The sequence below is a fragment of the Marmota marmota genome, unplaced genomic scaffold (genome assembly GCF_001458135.2).
Source record: "Marmota marmota marmota unplaced genomic scaffold, marMar, whole genome shotgun sequence".
In the NCBI taxonomy this organism is placed as follows: domain Eukaryota; kingdom Metazoa; phylum Chordata; class Mammalia; order Rodentia; family Sciuridae; genus Marmota; species Marmota marmota.
In genome coordinates this window covers 50,806,108-50,830,194 of record NW_025999990.1, presented here as the reverse complement: position 1 = coordinate 50,830,194, position 24,087 = coordinate 50,806,108, and the positions used below count along the sequence as shown (strand labels likewise).

The 24,087-nt window shown below is 38.0% G+C and overlaps 1 protein-coding gene across 17 annotated transcripts in view; it reads right to left on the bottom strand.

Annotated features, from left to right (window-relative positions):
* Ptprm (protein tyrosine phosphatase receptor type M) overlaps window positions 1–24,087 on the bottom strand; it is an 825,349-nt gene that overhangs the window by 242,655 nt on the left and 558,607 nt on the right. For all 17 annotated transcript variants that reach the window (XM_048806549.1, XM_048806555.1, XM_048806560.1 and 14 more), the window contains one exon: window positions 8,866–8,998. In XM_048806549.1, the coding sequence (XP_048662506.1) occupies window positions 8,866–8,998 (133 nt within the window). The remainder of the gene's footprint in view (window positions 1–8,865; window positions 8,999–24,087) is intronic.

The following is a 24,087-nucleotide window of genomic DNA, read 5'->3' as shown; positions in this document are numbered from 1 at the left end:
CAGGAGTGATTGGAAGCTCTGTTCAGCCGTGGGCCACTGGGCCTTTTCTGCCGGTGGTCACCGTTCTGCCTACCTGGCGGGCGCTGGGGGTGGGGGGCGGCTCTGCCCCTCAGCAGGCCGCTGGGCCTGCTCTGTGGATGGTCACAGTTCCCTCTACCTTGCCAGCGCAGGGGGAGGGGGCGGCTCTGCCTCTCAGCAGGCAGCTGCTCCTCTTCTGCTGGTGGGTCGCAGGTCCGCCTACCTTGCAGGAGTGATTGGAAGCTCTGTTCAGCCGTGGGCCACTGGGCCTTTTCTATGTAAATTGAAGATCTGAAAATCACAGGCCAAAAGAAAATCAAGGCAGCATCATCATACCTATGCCGCACAATCTCCCATAACATGATGAGTAATAAGCTCAACAGGTTTAACTAGGTGCATTGCTGCATCCTTGTCCAAGGGCACTGGAACCTTTCCAATTTTAAAGGCTGGGGCGCTGAGTAAGGATCTTAGGTCTTCAAACTTCACAGTCGCTAAAACTTTTCAGTCCTTCTGAATTCCTGGTCTGCACCGTCCTTGCTGGGATCTTACATCACCTCCCTTTTTTTCTTTTAATTAAACTGTATCAGATTTATATACCTATTCTTTCAGCTATTTTAAAATATTAAATTAAAATTTCAAAGAATTACTATTTGCATTTTTTAAAAATTATATATTCCAAGTAGAGAATCTGTTCACTGTAATATTTATACTACAGAAATATAAAATATATTATAAAACTTATATACCAGATTTTTTTTAAGGTCAAAGCAATTCAAAGTCTAGTGTTACATTTAAGGCTTTATTTATTTATTTATTTAGGAGGGCCTCCTGCTTGCTAGGCAAGTGCTCTACCACTGAGATATACACCCCTATGACTTGTGTAGACAAGTGTTTCTCTTCGTTATTGATGAGGTATGTTACATTTCTAGAATGGGCAAAGCACTGCACTAGATGTCAGAATGGGGTGTTGAAGACGACTAAGAAGGATCATCCCATATGTCATGCTATAATCTAATAGGAAACATGGCACCTAAATTGCCCAGAGTGTGAATGTCAGGAGGCTATACTGTTGCCATTGAAATTAGAGGAGCACCAAATTTCAGGTGTCCAAACTGGAATTGGGACTCTTAGGCAGAGGCTGCATCCATCATCACAGGAACTTAATTAATGTTGGAAATTTGTGTCCATGCTGGTGAGTACTTAGGAGAGACAAAATGGGCCATTCTTAGATGAATAACATCAAAATTTTTGCCAATTTTCTTCCTTGTTTTATTTTTACAAAGAAGTAGAAGTATGTTAGAACTCAATAAATGATTCCATTTTTACTTGGTGCAGTAAACCCCATAAAAATAGCTTTGCTTTATTTCCATATGGCAGTGCCAATAAGGAAACAGGATATATGAAAATAACAAAGCCAAAAACTTCTTTTAGTGGATCTAGTGAAGCATCATTCACTTTAAAAAGTCTGTGAAGACACTGGGCAAAAACATGCCTGTCTTATTTAAGTAAATATGTTATTTAACATAGTTTTACAACTTGCAACACTAACATTGTCCACAAACCCCCAAATCAGAAAACCCTTCTCCTTCTAACACAACAGTTCTTCTTTATTCTTTATAAATTTTAGTTTTATTCAATTTTCTATAAATGAGTCTAAATGAGTGATCCCATTTATAACTCCTTTCCCTGTTAAAAAGAAATTTAGATTTATGCTAGAAGACAGATCATGTATCTAGCCCAAAGAACTCAGATTAGAAACCAGCTTATTTTTTTTCTTAAGGTATACAGTTTTTTATTTTTACTGTAACATTTTCATGGCTGTTTTCATTATTAATACAAAACAAAATCAGAAAAAATTGAAGAAGTGATATTATGAAGTTTGAATTCCTGGACTCACCAAAATACTGATTTGAACAATCGTTCCAAACTGGATACATCCAGTTTTCATGTTCATGATATTTCCCACTCTACAAACCTTAGAGTAAACTCCTGTCAGCATGAATACAGACAGATACCCTCTCTAGAGAATGCAAGACCATGGGTTGGGATGGGTCAGTCAATGTTGATACCATCTGGGAACAGCCATGTGACAAATGGTCAGTTTTAGTAGTTAATATACAACCCTCTCTTTATATCCTTAGATGAAATCTAGGGCTGGAGCTTCAGAGGTAAGATTTACAAAAAGATACCGTTTTCAAAAGCTATGCTAAAGGGTAAGTATCAAATAAGTTGTGCTCAGAAGTATCCAAGCATTAAAATTAAGAATCGGTTGGACAACTGTTCCCTAAGATGGCTCTGAGAATTTTCCCTGATGAGTGTAGTACAAGCCCAGGGACAGATCCTGGTCACAAGGCTGCATAAGAGCCATAATCCAGGTGGTTCAGGAGCCTGCCTGACCTTCTAGAATAGTGATAGCTGCAGGAGCAGAAATGAAGACAGGCTCAGGGTCCATGCAGGTGCACGAAGAGGTTTTTAGCACTCTGAGCAGGGCAAAGCTACCTCGTGTCCTTACCCCAGGAAGTGAATCAGTTGTTACTTTGCCAGGTTTAGTTTGGCAGTTTTTGAACCTCCACATATTTGTGGTTAATTCCAAGGCCATATCTACTCAGAAGCTTCTGGGTTTCTGAAGGCTTTTCCAACCACTTGTGGTTTTCTTCTCTGCAGAGAACATTGATCTTTCCCCCATAATCTAACCTGTTCCTTGACTCAGCAACGGCCTCTACATAAAGAATCCTAGTGAGTTAGAAAAAAGAAGGGTTTTTCTTGATGCTTTCAGCCATAGCACTTTCACCAAGGCCTGGCCTTTAGGAAAGAGGCCAGTGAGCTGTCTCATTCCAGGTGGCTGTGTCACTAGCTATCTCCATAATTAAAGATCCATCCAGTGTGTGTCCTTGGATGCAAAGGAGAGATGCTCCCCACAGGCAAAGTAGGGGAGGTTTCCCTTTAAAGCATAGACAGTTCCTGTCCCTGCTCTTATCCTATGTCTGAAAACAAAGACTTGGAGGCATACACACAAGGGACATTGACTCAAGAGAGGCACTGAGAGGTCCTCTATAGCAGATTACGTTCATTATTAATATAGTTGATATTTGCAGGAGCCAGCATTTGAAAGGATTAACTTGTTTTTTTCTCCTAACACTTTCTGAGATAGGTTCTATTATTATGTCCTTGGTATAGCTGGGAGAAACTGAGGAACACAAAACTAGGTGGTTCACACAGGCAGGGAGCCTCAGACACAAGCCCAGGCAGCAGTCTCCAGGGCCCTGGCTCCCACCTCCACAACTCCCAGACTTCCTGAGCCTCTGAGGAGGAAGGGGTGTGGCTAACATGCCTTTGCCTCAGGACTTACTATAAAACTTAACAAATTTCTTTCATTCACTAAGCCATAGGAAAGCATCTTCACTATTGTTCCATCAAAAGAAACTAATGAATTGACAAAAATTACACATATTCAAAAGGATTTCAAAAACATCTCTGTAAAAGAGGAAGTAGAAAATGGATTTTATAAATAAAAGATATCTGAAAATATTCTCCATTGATGATTCAAAAAGACTATGGCATGCTGGCAGCATTTCAAATATCTGTAGTCTTAAAATAATGGTAAACTGTGACAAGATGATGATGGTACCATGCTTTTAGCCAACGAGTACAGAACGATCCTTCATTTTACAGAGCAAGGGGCACCTGTGAATTTTACTCCCAGGAGTCACTGCAGCCGGGTGATAAGGACTCAGACACATTTGTGTTTAATCCAGCCTCTGCCACCTACTACATATGTGCCCTGGGACCAGTTCCTGAACTTCTGAATGCTTAAGCTATTATATTTATCAAGCACAAACTATGTACATACATAAGCTACTTTAATCTTCACTGCCTCTCCATAAAATACACTTCAACCACATCATCATATTTCATAGACACAAATTAGTGCATAGAGGTGAAACCTTATTTAAATTCATACTTCTTCGAATTTGAAAGCTGGAAGGCGAGATTCTAAAGGCATGCTCCTTAGCATTCTCTGACAGTTTCCTCCATCAGGTGGAAGGTTGGTACTTACATTCCTTATCCTCCTTTTAAAATAAAATATTTTTTATAAAGAATTCCAAAAGAATTCCCAATAAGCCATAGTTAAATAAACTATTAGGTTGAGTTCAGAAATGGGGATTAGTACAGGAGCTAGAGTAATCACATAAAGTCTAGGTTAGGAGAGGCCTTTATACAGGTCTATTTGTTCAACTTACCCTTAACTACCAGCCTATTCAGTTTTCATGTAGAAACATGAAGGACAGAAGTTAATTGAGAGGTGGAAATGACATGCCCATTATACATCTGTGTGCACATATGCACTGTTTCAAGTATGCCAGAGCATGTGCAAGGGTAGAGAGGTCTCAGGATCTGATTCTTATATATGACTCCATCCTAAATTCATATTTTAAAAAAGCTATTCAGGAAGAAATATCTTCATGATTTCCTTCTTGTAGTTTCAAGAACTGTGATTTTGAAATAGGAGTTTGAATTAAGCATTCAGAACTTAAGATGTTTTTTGCATACGAGTCACACTTAGGAATAGTGGGGGAAATCCTATATCCTATGTAAACAGGCAGAGGAGGGGAACTAGAACTAATGTCAACTTGCCTCCAGCAACACACCTCAGGCATCTCTTTGAAAATAGACCTTTCATCAAATTTTCTCTCTTATCTTTTTTGTTTCATGATAACTTCAGAAATATTTCTCATTTTTATTGCAATTTTCATCTTGGTAATACTAGTATTGTTTAAATGTAATAGAATGGGCACTAAATATGTAACAATTTATTATGCTTCATTTGTAAAATGTATATCAATCAGTTAAAATGAGTTATGGAAAGGAGACAGGGACATAGTGTTTCAAGATTAAAACAGTTATATTTACCTGTAACCAGTGTTTATGTAATAGAACAGCTACCATTTGCTATTTTGCCCATTAATTTATTTCTCTTTAATTATTTCCCAATAGTCACAACTTCTGCAATTTCAATGTATCTCAGTGGCTGAGACGTGAATATTATTGTAATTAATACAAATGTTCTCAAACTTATGAAAGATCTACAGCAATTTTAGAAACAACAGTAAATATAATTAATCATGGTAAATTTGATGGTGCTTATATACTAAATTCTGTCTAACATGTAATTGAGATAAATTGTTCCTTTGAAAAATGTTGAAAATGCAGGTATTTTCATTTACATAAATAAATTTAATTATCCATGGTGAAATATGGAAAGAAATATCTACTATTCATGTTAATATACTTTAATTTTGAGAGTATATTACCATGTGGCTCTGTATGAAACTTTAATTTTATAGATCTTTATCTCCCATCCTACCTTAACAGTTGCTATATCAAAAATGTTGCATCCTCAAAAGAACACATACTTTTAGATAGGAAAAAATAAAAAGAGATTGCTTTGCCTATAGAACAAAGTAAAATAAATGTTCAGGTTTTTAAAGAAAAGAGATTTTCATATTATATTAGTCCAGACAAGGGCCAAATGACTTAGGACTCACAAAAAAAAAACTCATTGATTTATGAGAGGTTTATAGGACATTAAGACTGAATGTCATGTCAGTTTTTAGTCATTATTACGTATATGCAAAAGAATTTCACGAGTTAGTATGAGTTGAACAGATTTTACTTTTCCACCTTCTCTAACTATTTTTAAAGAAGGCCACTCTCTCTCTTGGGCATAGGTGGTCTTTATGACCAATGCATATATTTGAGTTGGCTGACTCAGAATGCTGTGGGTAAAGAGAAAGCAGGCTAACTAGCCCACACAGGAATGAGCTCAAAGTTTGGTAGAATTAGGTTCTACCAGCAAAAATGACTAATTATGTCTAGAAATCCACACCTGAGGCTGTGCTTGCCTTTTTCTCATTCCCTTTTTTCACTTCCCTACTGCTTCTCCTTTTTAATTGAGGGCCTCCTATGGGACAGGGAGAGACGTGGCTGAAAGATCAACTACTCACCAGTGAACATTTCTGGGCCTGAAGTGACTGAACAAAGAGAACATTTGGCAGACCTACTGGGTAGGCTTAAATAATGAAACATGCTTGTTACACATCAATAACACTCCAGCAACTTATCTATGATTAATAGCATGTTTTAACTATTCTGTTTAAAAGCACTACTTTTAGAATTTAGACTTGAATTTGGGTGAGAAGCCCTGAACTATTAGAAGTTTTTAAGAATTTGTGTTAAATATGACAGTTTGTACCACATTATTGCTCTGGCCTAAGTTTCATAGGTGTTACCTATTCTAAGAATAAGACATTGGCTAATTTGCCTTATGGAAAACACAGTCTATATTTCAAAAGAAGCAAAGACAAAAGTGGTGCATGCTGTGAAGACAGCCCTTTAAAGAATATTGTGCAGTAAATAATCATGTAAAATTTGACAGGACTTAGGGGTATTTAGCCTAAAGTTGTATCAAGGCCATATGTTACTGTAGGCAATCTCTTCAAATGCATAATTTATAACATCACCTCTGTGACTACCTGAGAGACCTAGGTAGAGAGATGAATTAATCCATCAGAAATAGACCCTTAGAGGATTAGTTAACATTTAGCTAAAGTCACAAGGGCAACTGGATTACTAGTTTCAAATGATTCCTCACAGAGGGCTTGTTATATGATACAAAGATCCAATACATTCCCAGAATTTACAATAAATCACTCTGAAATCTTCAGTTTGAATATCCAGGCACAGGAGAGTTTATTGTTGCTTAGGTGTATGTTTTAATTGAGTTATACTATTACCACTAGTAGAGAGAGAGAGAGAGAGAGAGAGAGAGATATCATTGGTGCCAAAAATCAGGTATTCAGATAAACATCAAGATGAATAACATCTAGGGGAAAACAATTATGAGAGGTGAGAGGTAAGGAAGAGAAGAGAGAGAAAAAAAATTAAAATGTAAGAAATATGGAGGAAAAAAGAGAAACAAAGGAGCGTAAAAAAAGTTAAGAGAGGTACAGAGAACTAGAATGAAGGAAAAAGCATTCAAAGTTCTAGGAGCAATTAAATGAAGGGTGAAGAAAAGGGAAAAAATGATAAACAGCATATGACAAGGGATAAAGAACATGATATCATGAGGAGCCCAAACCTGTGGTGTACATGGCTATGAATGGGCCACACTTCATTCTGGAGCTGAACTGGAAGAAAACACACAATGGAGGAAGAAGAAAAGCAGCATATGTGCAATATTTGGATATAGATTCACCCCCTTCTATATTGCTACCAACCCAGGTTTTATCTTCGTTTTTTGATGATGTTTCTTCTCACTCTACAATAACTTTCAGAGGACTCGTTCAATCCCACGGCTTCAGCTCCAGAAATGTTGAAGGCTTTTAGGCTATGGAAATTAAGATTCCTCCACAAGAACATACCCACCTACATGGGACATCTCCCCTTAATGGAACCCTAAGCTTAGCATGTGCACAGCTGAATTCTCCATCTTTATTCCTCATATATGTTCTAATTCCTCCTCCACTCCACATTTTGGTAAATGGTGCTATCTCCGCTAACTTGTCCTAACCAGGAGCCAGGTTCTCTCTGTATTGTTTGTTCTTCTTCCAAATGGCTACTAAAATTTTCCCCTCAGTTATTTCTCAGATTTCCCCCTCTCTTCACTCTGCTGGTCTTCCTGACTAGAGGACTTCCCTTCCTCAGTCAGCTCAACTTCCTATGATAAAATTTGGATCATGTTCCTACCTGCTAAAGGCCATCAGCAGACTTCAGGACCCAGTTCAGCCACCTTTCATGACAAGGCACAACTTTCAAGACCTTACTTGGAAACCTCTCCTCCTTTGCTGCCTACCATCTATGACCTCACTCCCATTCCATGAAAATAACTGTTTAAACCACAGAGAAAAGTAACAAGACCCATGCATTTCTTCCATTTTGGAGTTTTGTACCATCTATATTTTTTTTTTAGAGAGAGAGAGAGAGAGAGAGAGAGAATTTTTTAATATTTATTTTTTAGTTTTCAGTGGACACAACATCTTTATTTTATTTTTATGTGGTGCTGAGGATCGAACCTAGTGCCCCGCTCATGCCAGGCGAGTGTGTTACTGCTTGACCCACATCCCCAGCCCACATCTATATTTTTAAGTTGGCCATTTATATATAGATTGAAGATTTCACTGCTAAGTATGGTTTTACTTGTATTTACAGAGCAAAATTTTTCAAGTAAAAAAGGTAAGGATTGCTTACTATAGCCAGATGTATTTTATTTATCTCTTCCCCCAGATGACCCTTTAGCTAGACAGGGCCATATTATAACATTTAACTCACAGTATAACTTGTCCTTATACGTGTTGATGCTCTGCTATTTTTCTGTGGGGCTGTTCTTTGAGATTCACTTTCTCAAGGGGTAGTGCTGATTAAGCAAACACCCTAGCATGGTACCTGCACATAACATGGGCTCATCTTCCTTATAAAAAAAAAAAGAAAAAGTGCTTTCTCATATCCTTGAGAAACCCAAATATACTAGCATGTTAGCAATAATCACTATAAATTCCCTTGCAGGGAACCAGCTTCTAAGATTTTCAGAGCTTTATGCGTTATAAGGCACAAAATTCTTGTACTATTCTGGCATAATATATTTTGTATGTTCATACAAAACACAGCCATTTACTCCAAATTTCTGTCCCATAACCTTGAATGCTACATGATGAAAAATGTTAGCAATCACAGAGTCACAGATGTGTCTTGGTCATCAGCGCCAACACAGTAACTAAATATTTTTACACATGAAGCAACCTGGCAAACAATGGGAGATAACTAAATTTTTGGCAACAGCTGGGGACTCACCTTTTCTTCATTACCAACACAACTCCAAGAAATATAATAACGAACAGCAAGATGCCAGCAATGACTCCAGCAATTTTAACCGTGTGGTCTGTTTGTTTCTCAGGTTCTGGGACTGGTTTTGGAGTGGCAGCTCCTGAAGATGAAAGGAAATGAAACAGGAGAGAGAGAGTGGGTAAGAGAATAAAGATGTTACATTTAAATTTTTTTTCTGCGTTTAACAGAGTAATAAGACTTATCAGAGCCAGCAGACAGAGGAGCTTTGATTTTTTTAAACAGCTTTCATATGCACTGAAAGGACTATAATTGTTCACGTTGTTCTTCAATATTTTACTAAACCACAGCACACCCACGTCTGACCCCTTTATGAGAGACTCCTCTCAAATACAGTTTTAAAATATTTTTATTATCTCTCTTGGCTCCTGCTCTTTCTACCATTTTAAAACTTGCTAACAACACAATAGCTATCCCTAAGCCTTTATCCAAATTTGATTTGCTGGAACATTTTCCTCAATTATTTTTCATAAATGAAGCAATAATTCCATAACATATTAGCCCAAACACCTGGAAAAGTAAGATAAGCTCATTTACCATGCATTTTACCAGCAATTGTTTTTTAACACAATAGAGTTTTTCCCCCTTGCCTTTGGAAATCAAAATCTAGGTCACATCTGGTAGGCAAAAGACTCCTTCTAAGCAATTTATTCACAAAGTGGGAAGCAGCTGGTGATCACACCACTGGCACCCACATTTAATATCTGTTTAAATGAGATAACCAGGGACTTAAAGAGGCGGCCACGTCTCAGCTCTCCTGGCTTCCCATTTCCAACACACCGTTTGTCCTTTTTACGATATAATGTGATGGAATGTCAAATCCATGTTTGATGAAACATAAATTTCCTCTGCTAAATGAGCTCACAATGAAAAATATTAGGAATGCAATGTTCAATTCACTAAACAGAAATTATTTTTTTCAGAGCTTCTCCATGGCATACCAGGATGGGATGGTGCTTGGTGTTTGAGCTACCATGCAACCCATACTTGGTAGACAAAGGTTATTTCATGCCCAAACTTCTCACCTTAGACTTTTCTTTGTGCTTTTGTTGGTAAAAATGTAATTAAAATTGAATCAACTTTTCCTCTCCTTCTGTAGGTGTTTCTACTTAGTAATCCTCAATTCCTGACAATTGAAATCTCACCACATCTGTGCCTTTGTGCACAGAAAACTAGACAAATTCTAATGTAAGTCATGGCTGAGAAATAGGGGGTGTTGGAACATGCAAATCTCATTTCTTCCTCATATCAAGATTTTTTCCAAGAAACCTTATATCCTGAACATGGCTGTGACCTGACCTGACAAAGTTGGTCAAGATCAGGTGAGAGATTTGAAGTAAAAGATTCAAGGCCATGTTTATCTTGAGATTCTACCACAGAGGCACACTTAAAAGAAGGGATAGTCATAATGAGAGCACACCTTAAGCAAAAACCATTCTGGATAAAGCTTTACAGGCCACTTTTATTTATGACGAGGTCAAGAGATATTCTGCTATTTTGTTTGAATGAATGTCCCTTATACTAGTTGTCTAGTTAGATGTTGAAAGTATTAATGTTAATTATTTTAATGGACATTATACACCTGAAATATCTAACAAACCACTGGAATATACAACCAGATGGTCATCTTGGAAGAAACTCTTATGTTAAATAAATTGTTTAGAAAAACCTAAAAGTCGGGCTGGGGATGTGGCTCAAGCAGTAGCGCGCTCGCCTGGCATGCATGCGGCCCGGGTTCGATCCTCAGCACCACATACAAACAAAGATGTTGTGTCCGCCAAAAACTAAAAAATAAATATTAAAAAACACTCTCTCTCTCTCTCTCTTAAAAAAAAAGAAAAGAAAAACCTAAAAGTGAAATGGGTATGTCATAAAAATAAAAATTAAAAAAATCATGCAAAAAGAAACAGTACTTCAAATTCAGAAACTGAAAAATTCCAATGTTTTGCAAATTTTATTTTATGTCATATATATATATATATATATATATATATATATATATATAAATGTGGATTTTACTCTTCCAAATGCTCACATATTGTAAGCCATTCCATTTATCTCATTAAGTTAGCATTTACCAGTTCTCCAAATATATTTTCTAAATACATAAATGATTTAAGATTTTTTAATTTCATTTTTGGTAACTAAATCATGTTAGTAAATGCAAGAGTTGGGGGAAAAATGTTTAGAAACACTTTAGTTAAAAAATTTAAACATAAAATGTAGTAAGATACAACCTATATATCATAAATACTCAGTAACAGATGAATAAGTCTCGTTAATAGTTACATTTGCTTCTGTTGAGTGAATAACTGGCTATCTTTATTCAGCATTTTACCTGGGCTCATTAAGAACTGTTCATGACTCTTCTGCTTTGGGACAAAGACAGGTAGTCACCCTTAGTTGTTTGTTCCCTGTTGGAACACAGGCAAGCATATCATTATGCAGCCATTGTAAGCTCCATATTATCATTCTTTAGGACTTACTTTTAACTGATTTCCCTTTGCAGGTCAAGAAAATGAAATGTTCTCTTTCTGCGTGACATAGTTGCAACATGATTATGATAGCAGTCATTTGCAAAATGGCACAGTGACTCAAAAAAATGGGGACAGTGGCCCATGATCAACCTTCTGATGGGTTCAGGAGTTTATTTGGGTTTAGGTTTCTCTGATAAAGCAGGGACACAACCACAAAGTGGAGATGAAATAAGACACATGCCTCAGACAATCTGATGAGCATGTCCTTGGCTCTGGGTGCTCTGTGGGTGCAGGTGGTGTCTGCCTTTCTCATGTGTGCTCTGTCCCTCTTGCCCTTCCTAAAATGGGCATGTCTAGAACCACATCTCTTAGGTTGCTCTTCTCCCTGCTTTCATTTCTTTGGAAACATGTGCCCGTGGTTAGGAGCTATCAATAACCTTTGGACAATTTGTGACAGATTATGATTGCAACTGATAGTTGCTTTTTTAAAAAAAACATTATTTTTGTCTTTCCTCACCGGCATCTATGAATTTAACAGCATGATTTACAAACTGCTTGGCAAAAGAGTTGTTTTTGTAATATTTTCCCCTCTGCCTTATTATTTTCTTGTCAGTATTCCAATGGAGTATAAACTTTTATACTTTTTTCTGTATAAATTCTAATTTTTTGAAGAAAGGCATTTTTTTTTAATCTTGTGTGCATTTTGTTTAGAGAATACTGTATATTTTGTTTCATTTGAGAGTGGGCATTGGCTAATAAGCTTGACCATATTAACAAAGATAATGAATATGCAAAAATATTACAGAGACTAGAAATGAGGCTACTGAAATACAGCACACACTCCTTGCAGATGCCCAATCTTGACTCATAGTGCCAGCTCTGGGTACTTTGTTTTAATGACCAAGCAAATAAAAAAGGGTGATATTCCAGTCCAACTCCATTATTTAAAGTTTCAATTATGACATCTAGTATGAATAAGAAAGTTCAGAAGAAAGGGAATGATTATCCAATGCGGTATTTGGTTGGTTTTCAACTTGGCTGGAGACAAGTCAGTTTTGGCCCATTTCTGAATGTTAAATTAAATAACAGCAGCAATCTGGGCCTAGAACAAATGTACTTAGCCACTGGCTTGAAGTCTAGATCTGATGCTGACTACTGAACTGGCTGCACAAATTCTCCCAAAAGTCTGAAGGGGACAAACCCAGAAGGCCACAAAGGCCATAACTGATGCCTGGAACTACTGACTGTACTCTGAGTGGCCTTACCTGGAAAGAGCAGACACATTCTCAGAGGCCAGGTCAGAAAAGGTTGAGGGGACAGCCTGGCATTAGCATACCAATGGAAGTCCTTGCAAAACACTGATTAATGCCAGGCTGACCCTGAATGTGGAAGAAAACATCAGCAATGATGTTCTTTTATTCAACAAGTGTTTCCCGAGGACCTAATAATGTGTCATGCACTATATTCGGTATATATGGCAATAAGCAAATCGACAAGGCAAAGCCCTCTGTCTTCCTGGAACTTATGTTCTTATGGAGAAAGACACAAATGTAAACAAATAGGGTAGACTGTATGTGAACAGATGCTCTGCACTCTCCTTGAGTGCGGAGAGGCATTCAGCAGAATGTATGGGTTGGTTAGTAAGATGGGAATCAGAAGTAATCACTGAGAAAATGGCACTGGGCTGAGACCTGAAAGAGAAAAAGGGTGAGATGAGGTGAAGCCTCCAAGGCAATGGTAAGGAACAGTTCTGAAGTGCAAGATGAGGTTGAAACACTAAGAGGGACTGGAGTGGAGAGAACTGGGAAAGTGGGGACATGATGTTGCAGCAAGAATTCTGCTTTTTCTCTATTTCAGATGGGAACTGCAGGAGGATTCTCAATACAGGAGAGAGGTGATTTGGCTTATATTTAAGAGGTTCATCCTGGCAGCAGGTGGCATAGCAGACTGTAGGGGGTTCATGATGGTAATATGGACATTAATTTTAAGGCTATCACAGTAACTCAAGCACAAATCTATGGATGGCTAGAACATAATGGTAGAAGTAGAGTTGGGGATATGAGGTCCAACTTGACATATATTTTGATGGCCGGGCTACTGGTCAGTGAATTAGATGTACAGTGCTTTAGAGTAACATCCACTTGCACTTGGTAGGAGTTGCATGAGAGATAAAGGTGCCATTTACTGAAGAGAGTAGTGAGTGTTGGAGGAACAAATTTGGAGATTGGGTGGAGAAACCATGAATTTAGTTTTTAGTCCACTCAGGTTTGAGGTACTGACATCCAAAGGAGATATTAAACAGGCAGTTGGATATACAGGAGAGAGATCTCAGTTTAGAACAAATTTTGGACTTTCATAATAAAAGAAGATGGTATATAAAGCCATGAGTTTGCATGAGGACATTTGGGAAGTGAACACAGAAAAGAGAAGGTGACTCACGAGGAGGGACTAGCCAGCTGAGGGAGGAGGGAAATTGGATAGGAGTAGAAGGAGCTGAACATAGACAAAGTGGGGCCCTCCTGGTAGAGCAGTCAGGAGGCACGCAGGGAAATCAATTGAGTTTTTTTTTTTTTTTTTTAATGAAGATGGGGGGGAATTACAGCATCTTTGAGTGTCAATGCTAATGGTCCATCAGAGAGGGAAAGGTTGACCATACAGGAGAAAAAAGGAGATGTGCATAGGAGCAAAGTCCTAGAAGGCGCAGGAAGGTGGGCTCCAGGACTCACACAAGCAGAGGAAATGTCCTGGGTTGGGGCAGATGCCTTAGGGAGATGAACAGCAGCAAGGACAACTCACAGGCACAAAGGCTTGCAGGCAGGTTGACACAATGGTCTGGGGACAGAACATTCTGGTGGTTCCTTGTGATGGCCTCATTGTCCTAGTGTAAAAAGCAGCAAATGGATGAGGTGAAGAGGTGGAGGAAATTCAAGGGGGGAGGAGACATGTTGGAAGAGTGGTCTGGAACAGCCAGAGGTGAATGTGCAAGCCTGGAGGTTGGGATGTGGGGAATTGCAGGTGGCTGGCCTGGAGTACAGAGGACTAGAAGAAGGTTTTGGGAGAAGGATAGAGAAAGGAGTAGAGGTTTACAGGTGGTAAGGGAATAGACAAATGGTAGAAAATGAGAGCTGAGCTACTAGCTCTTGAGAAAAAGGCACAGTGAAGTCTGTCTTAATGTCCTCAAAGTTGACAGTGACAGGGAGATATGAGGTTTGGGGACAGGGGCTGTGATTCATTCAGGAAATTCTTTGACCTGTATTCATGCCTCATAACCAGGGTGAAGGGGAAGACAAGGAGGGGGAAAAAAAAGGCAGAGTGTGAAACCTACTTGGAGTTGTATTCCAGTGGTGGGAGGGATTTGACCAGTGGCCATATCAACGGTAGAGACAGATCCTGGAATATCCAGATGTTACCCATTACCACCTACATATAATGATCACAGCACTGGACTTATGTAGAACAATCCTCTTCATATGACACAGCCTTCAAAGGAACATCCTTATTAAGTTCCTTGCAGGCTCAAGGTATCATAACTAGGCTATGCGGGGCAATTAGGCAGAAACAAGACTGTGCCTTCATCATGCAGGGAGCTGGTACCAAACATAATATAAGAAGCCATGCAAGTGCCAGAGGCGAGCTACAGAACCAGACTGAGGAAGCATGAGAGAGAATGTGGAAAGGCTTCTTGTCAGAGGTTGCAATAAGGAACAGACTTGAAGGATTTCTGATGAATTGTGGAAAGGATGTCCCATAAGACCAGACAGAGAAGTCTTTAAGTCACATACTAGCTTTGCCTTCTGGAGCTTGGGTACAGGTCTGGGAGTAGTGGAGGAGTGGAGTTGGAACTTGGGCTTAATGGTGCTATGAGCTTTGCCCACTGGATAGAACAGCCTATATTATATTTAATAAATGAGGAACCACAAATAATAATGGGGTTAGGCCTTGTGGAAGGGTAAGAAGGGAACTCAGGAAGTAATGGAAAGTGAACTGCCCTATCAGGCCAGGAGGCTCTAACTTTGTTTTTTTTTTTTTAATATATTGTTTTAGTTGTAGATGGACACAATACCTTTATTTTATTTATTTATGGGGTGCTGAGGATAAACCCAGTGCCTCACATGTGCTAGACAAGTGCCTTACCACTGAGCCTCAGCCCCAGCCCCAGAGCCTCCAACTTTTAAGGTGAGAGGGTTCCTGGGACTAAAAGGACACAAGGAACTCCCTGGGCAAATAACCAGATACACATAGGTGGTGACACTCACAGATGGTGCCTGGGTCTCATAGTGTGACTGGGGGAAAGGTAGTGCAGTTTGTGGGATCAGGTGCCTGGCCTCCTCCTGGGAACAAGTGTGTTTGGCTTCAGTGTTTGAATCAAACCCAAGGACTGGCAAACCAGGTGTCACGATGCCACTCCTGGTGCTTGATGGAGAAAGAAAGAGGAGTTGGGGCAGGAATAAAGGGAACTACTGAAAAAAAGCTTGATACTGAGAAACCTGATGAGAGGATGCAGGAAGAGATGAAAGCAGAGAATAAAAAGGGAAGCTGTGGACATACAGAAAAAACTGTGTCTCTAAATGTGTTTCAAACAGCAATGGCCCCCAAATATACTCTTTAAATTTCAAATGAGCAAACCTCAGCCACTTTGTAGTAGCATTTTTATGAATTTATGGGGCTGGTGATCTATTTTAATTCATTTTCATATTTTTTTACCCTTTTACCTTTGCAGAGGTCTTTCTGTTCTTTATATTAAAATAGCTGCCTTTTGATTTTAGAGATTATGATGAAATAGTTCATTCACATCTTGTTACTCAGAGAAATGAAATTACTTAGTGTTATTTAGGTTTCTTTCAGCTGTACATTAACATTACACATAATCACAAACCATCTCCAAGATTTTTCATTTAAATTACACATCATTCTTTTTCTTCCTTGGAATGCTAAGTCAATCACTACTCCTGAAACAATCTACATTCACACTTTATATGTTATCTGTAACCTGATTATATTTTTGAATTTATAACTCTTCCTTTGTCCCTCATTTCCACTGTAGGGCATAGAGAACCAGGTATGGCTTATAAGTAATTATCAGAAATATTGCTTCTCATATAACACTGAAAGACTGAATTGTTTGAGATATACATACATATCCTCTCTAAAAATTAATCTACTTTTTTGTTTGTGTTCTAATTTAATGACAGTCATTGTTCTCATTTATTGATGTGGCTGACACCCTGTGAATAAAATGATCTATCAAAGGCTTATCACCTGATATCTAGACATTAAAAGTTCCAAGAGAATTATTAGTGCTATTACTATTCTGATGAAATATTTTTCTATTTGAATTTCTCAAATCATGGTCAAGCAATAAAATGAAGAAACAACTTGTCAATGATAAGTTATCAACTGTGTGCACCTTTCATATAAAGTGAATAATTAGTAAAGGGGATCTGAGTGGCATTTCTGAAATTGATGATTTTTGAGAATGACTTAGTTAAGAGTGGAAGTTTCCAACAATTTGTCTGAAACTAAGCTTTGAAGCATTAAAATCACCATCTACTGTCCCTCGAATTTTCTTCCAGGCTTTGTGCTTTAGGTCACAGTCTAGTTCATGTTTAGCTTCTAAAAAGTAATTGTGTGGGAGAAAGGATAAGATAACTTCCTGAAAAAAGTACTAACTGCTTGAAAATCTCCTTAGAGCCTTTTCGATGCCCTCAAATTTGCCATCCATTCTCCTATTAAAAAGTAAGAATACATAATAAATTTCACTTGCTTGCTAGAAGCGTCAATATTTCTAAGGCTCCAACAATGTGCACAGAGTCTGGCAAGCTGCATGTGGATATGGGACAGAATGTTCATGTGGCCTAAGAGCTACACACATATGATCCTTGAAATGTAATGATGACTGGGGGAGGGGGCTTAAGGGGCAGTAGAGATCCTTACATCCTCAGGTTCTCATTTAGTAGATTTACAATTTTTCCTCAATGAAGTGCTTTAATAATTAAAGCTTATATTAATTGTGACATTCTGTTTAATCGATTCTGGGATATAGAGCCTCTGATTAAAGAGAGTTTAAGAATCATTTGCAGAGGTTTTGAAACACGCACATGGCTAGGTTCCCTAAAGATTCCACATCGAAGATCTGGATTAGGATTGAGGAATTCATCTTAGGTGATTCCCTACACACATGAAGAGAAACCCCAACATAGAGGCATTGCTCCTATATCTGTGATAAAAATTTTTCAGTCTGGCAAAAAAAAAGGAGAAAAATTTACTGTGCTATTATTTTTAAAAGATCTCTTGATATAATAAGATCTTGCTTTGCCAGCTAAGTAATGTCTACCATTTCACTATTTGAAAAAGACTCTTCTTCACATTTAAGAGGCAAACCTGGTGGAATCAAAGACTAACTTATGATCAGACTCAGTATGCAGTGATTGGATGATACTCTTAATGATAAGAGCATTTAAATTGTGCTGATAAATTTTCCAATTGCTTACTTAGGAAGGAAGAAGGCTAGGCTTTTGGAAGACCTATTATGTGCTAGGAATCTTATGGAACTTTTGTTTAATACACCATGAGGTATATTAATACTACTTTACAAATGAGACAACTAAAGTCAGAAGCTGTCAGGGTCCAAAGCTCATCCTAAATTGTTGGGAAGCAAAGTCATGGGGCTACATTCTGCATCCCACTGGTCTGACAATGAAACCAAAGCCCACTCTAGTTTCATTATACCACAGTGTCGAGCCTCACACAAGAATGAAAAATAAAAATGGCAGAATAATGCAATAAGAAAAGAAAAATCCTGAAACAAAAATAGGATGAATATTTGAGAATTTTGCTAGCAAAGGACAGAAAACAACAATCTGGTAATAGAGTCAATCTAATTTGATTCCACTGTGTACGTATGGAATGGAAGGCATAGAATTCTTCCAGAGGTCAAGGTGCTGCAGAGTAGAGAGACAGAAAATAGAGATAGAGTAGAGATCCTGAAAAGGAATCAAAGAAAAGAAATAGGAGTGATTGTCAGGGTAGAAAGGAAGGACTGTGAAGAATGAGAAAGGAATTAGGGTCATTTTTCCACTCAAGGAGACAATGAACAGGTGTAGTGACATTGTCTCCCATTGGAGTTTTCCAAGAGTAAGGACATTTTTTACCACCTTTGACTCCTAGAGAGCCAAATGATGTTTTTAATATACTGATCACTTGACAAGTCCTTGCTGAACAAATGTCATAAACTACATAGAAGACATTTATAAAGAGAATAATGGAAACCCCATGTGGTCTATGTATGGCTATAAAAAATACTTTTTTATTTTTATGGTGCTGGGGATGTAAACCAGGACCTTATGTATCCTTGGCAAGCACTCTACCACTGAGCCACACCCCTAGTCCAGAAAAATACTTTGAACACAAAGGTGTAAAAGCAGAAGTTCCAGTTCTTACAGAGAAAGACTGAGACAGGCTTCTCCTTCTTTCTGCCTAGAATTTAGTAGGTACCCAATAAAAGTCAAAGCAAGTAAATGATTTTGATTGTATATAAATGATATTTTGACCCTCAGCATATAAGACTGAAACAAATTATAAAGGATATATATTCTAACCTTAGGTTGAAGAATAATCACTTGGCACTAGGTCATTTTCCAATATCATGTTCAATCTCTAACAAGCCTAAGAATGCTATATTTTTCTTCAGTTTCCACTTTTCTACTCCCCCACCCTGGTTTATCTCTTTTCTGCACTTTTGCTTTTTACTCCCAAGCAGATCCTTTCTAATCTCTTTTATAGATTGCAAATTCTATTTGGTTTCGTAAATAACTCTAACCAGTCACTCTTTCATTTAAAAATGAAAACCAAAAACAAGAGTAATGCTTATTTCGAAAGGCAATCAATCTGTACATGGTGGCACACACCTGTGATCCCAGTAGCTTGGGAGGCTGAGACAGGAGAATCAGGAGTTCAAAGCCAGCCTCAGCAATGGCAAGGTGCTAAGCAACTCAGTGAGACCCTGTCTCTAAATAAAATACAAAATAGGGCTGGGGATGTGGCTCAGTGTTTGTGTGCCCCTGAGTTCAATTCCTGGTGCCAACACAATAAACAAGCAATCAAGAACTCCCCTGAGCTGGCTCCAATCTCTTAACTTTATGCCTCTCCTCTGCTTTTTCTTTGTTCTTTCACCTTATGTATCAACAAAAAGAAAATTTTCCCTGTATGCCTAACATCTCCTCTTCTCAGGGTATTTATTCCTGCTATTCCATCTTCAGGACAATTCCCCTATTCATTTTTTCTTGGTTCAAATCCTACCCATTCTTCAAAGACCATATTGCCCCAGTGGCTGTGTAGGAACAGCCATTCTCCTGTGGAACTTCTGTTGCACATTGCTTCACCTCTCCTGCATAGAATATACTATTTTTAAGCTTTGGTTCAGTTATTTTGGTAAATTCTTTATATCATATATGAAACCATACAATCTTTAGGACAAAACTGGTGACAATCATCTCTGTGCTCTTCATATTGCCTGATCCCTTATCTTACATTCCAGGACGTTTGCTGAATCAAAACTTTCTCATAGTAAACCTCACTTAATCTTCCTGTCTCCCTCACTTGCATTCTTTTCACAGCCTACCTATTATCTTTTTCTACTTGTATTGAAGTCTTCAGATATTGGGCAATAGGCATGAAAGAAAACAGGAAGGAAGAATATGTAGAAGTGGATAGTAAAGGCAATAACCAGTCCTATTCCCTTGTCTTCCTGCAGAGATCCTCAGTAGTGATTAAGAAGAGAGGCATGAGCTGGGGTTGTGGACTCAGCAGTAGACAGCTCACCTAGCACTTGCGGGGCCCTGGGTTCAATCCTCAGCACCACATAAGGGTGGATAAATAAAAGAAAGGTATTGTGTCCATCTACAACTATAAGAGAGGGGGGGCATATTCAGGTAGCATGGGATCATGTTCAACAGGCATCAGTACAACATGCCAAGAGAGAAGGACAATGTTCAACCAAGGACTCCACTGAGGGTGGCCAAAGAAGAAGGGATCTTCTTAGTACACTGAGGAAAGATGAATGTCCTTACCAGGAAATTTACTGACCATCAATGATAAAATGAGATTAACAGACAGAAAGAGCATGGAAATAAATGCCAGTGGCAAAATGTTATATTTCCAGCTGCCAAGCAGTGAAATATATATCCATCAAGGTGCTAAGACAGACAAAAAGTGAGTATCTATCAAGAATAAAGTACTATGAGCTCAAAACTTCTAATGATTAAGTGTATACAGACCACTTTTCATGCTCATATATGGAATTTGTTTTTGATGTCTTTAAACTAGCTAAAATTTCTTCCAAAGAGTAATTAGAATAATGTGGGGTCTTTTGGAAAGAAAAAATCCTGGAAATACCTAATAAGATAATGCTAATTAGATTCACACTAGTAAGAACAATTTTATTTCATTAAGTGGTTTTCTCATTCCTATGATCTGTCAAGGGAGCATTTTCTAACTCCTTTATTATTCATGGAAGAAGTAAGGCAGAAATATGAATAATTCCCTTTAGTAGGCCCTTTCATTGGCTAATGGACACATGTAAATCACTCTGATGAATTCTTTCCTTGTGTGCATGTGTTGCATTTGTCCCTGGACATACACTGATAGCTAAAGAGATTATTCAGACATATAAGGGCAATCCACCATACTGATAATTCAACAAAATAACTTCATTTTTCATCATGTTTACTGTGAAGCTATGTATAAATAGTCACGCAAAAAGAAGATATTTACATCACTGTGAGGAAAACACTTACACCAAGTCACAGATAAAAGTTCGTATACCAATGTGTGTTTTGACCAAGAGCTCCAACTTGAATAAAATATAATTAATAAAGAAACCATAATTAATAATTGTATCATCAGCAATCCCAAGAAGGAAACTGTACATAGTAAGTGAACATCAATTACATTGGCTGAGTGATGTTTTTCTTGGATATTTATTTACTAGACTCAATGGGAAAGCTCATCAGAGATATTGATAGATGTGCTGCGCAGATGTCATTTATTAACTCCAAGGCAGGTGCCAGGCTTATTTTCAATTATCGTTTCTCAGAGATAGTTATTTACTGTTCTAAAAATCAAAACAACATATTGAAGAAAAGGGGTAGTGGCACTCTACTTCTAAGTAACATTTGCCATTCCCTCACAAACTGCTTTATATTTTTCCAACTTCATATTTGGTGACTGAAAAATTACTAAATGAGATCACCTATGACCCATCTTAATGCTATTTTATAAAAGTGCACCCTCTCATGCTCTCTTGAGAACTGATGCTACTGAAGGACAAAGAAACCCAGGACACCAGGGACAATGGGACCCCAATGGCAAGGAAAGCAAAGGAGGCCTGAGGCTTTATTCAGTATGCTGGCTGTGGAGAAGCTCAGAATGGGTTGTACACTGCTCTGGGCCATTACTGCTTCAAATAAAGTAGCTGTATTTGAAAATAAAGTACCTATTCTCATCATGATCATCATCACCATCATTGCCAGCAGAAAAATAATAGCCTGGGTCATGCTGATGCTGTTTATAACCCAAAGACTGGCAAATGAAAAGTATCATCCGTGGGGGACTCATTACAGGTCTTGACATATGATAGAATAATAATGTTCCTCTCATGCTTGAGCACTCCTGGAAACCACAGCATTCACATGGTGTTCAGGTAAATAACACCCTATATACCATTGAGAAATCCATTTCTTGGGAAGTTCAATTTTGAACTTCTGTGACTGGCAGTGGCCTGGATTAATTACCTAATTCTCTTGAAAGCTTCAAAGGCCATAAAGCAATACTATATTAGAATAACAACAAAGCCACAATAGCAGCACCTGCCATTTCCTAGGCCTTTACTCTGAGCCAGCTGTGTGATCAACTTTATGCCCATTATGGTGTTCAGTATATAGGTTAAGAAATAATAAGGTTAAAAAACAGTATTCTCCCTATATCACAGATTTGGAAGGTACGATTTCAAGAGAGTAAGAGATTTGCTCAGAAGCCTGGACTTGTAATATACTACTTTCTGTATAAAGTACAAGCTTTGTAAATTATGTGCACTGGGATCTAGACTGCCCATGTGAACTACTGAATTAAAATCAGGGACAGAACACTTAGGTCTAGATACCTATCTGATGTGTCTGAAACCTGCCAGAGGAAATGTGCAATGTGGGATTGAAAATGATCTGGATTCTACCACTGAGGACCTTCATTGTTCCTTACTGATCTGGCTGAAGGGAGGCAAGGACTTTCCACTTTAACCTTTGCTTATACCAGGAGGGGGAGGGAAAACAATAAAAGCCTGTGGGAAGCTCAGCTGTATGCTTAGTGACCCACCCCAAGCTTGAAATTTCTTTGAAATTTGTGGTTTGATCTTTTTAAATAAAGGATGTTAAAGAAAGTTACATCTTTATTCCATAATGTATCAATTTTTAATAAAACTAATGTTTTACATTATTTATCATCACAGAAAGCGATGCTCCCAGAAACTGCACCATGCTTGATCCTGCAATGCCATGAAGCCCTGGCTTTCCAGCTCACAGAGCATTTGAGATGGGCCAGGGGCTGAACAAATGGTACAGTTCAACAATGGAGAGAGACCTCTTTCCTCCCCTTTCCTGTAGGACAATCTTGCAGACAATGAAAGGTGATTTGATAAAGAATATACGATAACTATGCTAGAAAATCCATGGCTTGAGAAGGAATCAAACATGACATCCTCTTCCACTAAAAACAACCTTGACAATTACAAAAGTAAAGAAGTAGAGTGTGTGCTGCAGACTGAGCTGCGAGATGCTTTTCACACAATAGAATGGTGTAAGTCAAATCTTAAAAGATTTTGGGTCTTTACCCCACTGGAGATACCAATGAACATATTTTCACACTAAGTGTTTAAGGGGTAAATGAAGTCTTCTAAAAGGACTAAACTTATCCCCTTTTCATTCACCAGGTCTGGCTTCTCCCCTGATTCGTTACAAGGTTGGTAAGACATTTTAAATAAGATATTTTTCTTCAAAAACAAGTATTATTTTTTCTAGATCCATCCTTGATATTTTCTTGATTTGTTGCCTCCTCTTAGGATGATGAAGGAAATTCTGACTTGCTTTCAATTTGGAATAAATATATTGAATTATGCCCCAAAAATATTTCCAAAGAACCATCACAAACACTAGTCATTTTACAATAATTTAAAGATATTTATTTACAAAACAGACTAGTCCGAAGTCAACTAAAAAGTTAAATCATACAGCAGTACAACATGTCCCTCTGCCTATAAATTCTGAGAGAAATTCACTGAGATTCTTAGGTATAAAAATGCCAGAATTAATACTAAACTCTTATATTTTAAAACACAGTAAATATTTTTCTAAGGTATCTATAGGGATGAAAATCAAAGTTAAGACAATTGATAACTATTGATAGCAATTAATGAGTGGCAGACATGTTAGCCACTGAAGGAAAGGGACAGAACAAAAGAAACTAATATTGTCACTCAGTTGTTGTTGTTTTTTTTTTTTAAATTTTTTATTGTGGGTTGTTCAAAACATTACAAATTTCTTGACATATCATATTCCACACTTTGATTCAAGTGGGTTATGAACTCCCACCTTCACCCCATACACAGATTGCAGAATCACATCAGTTACACATCCATTGATTTACA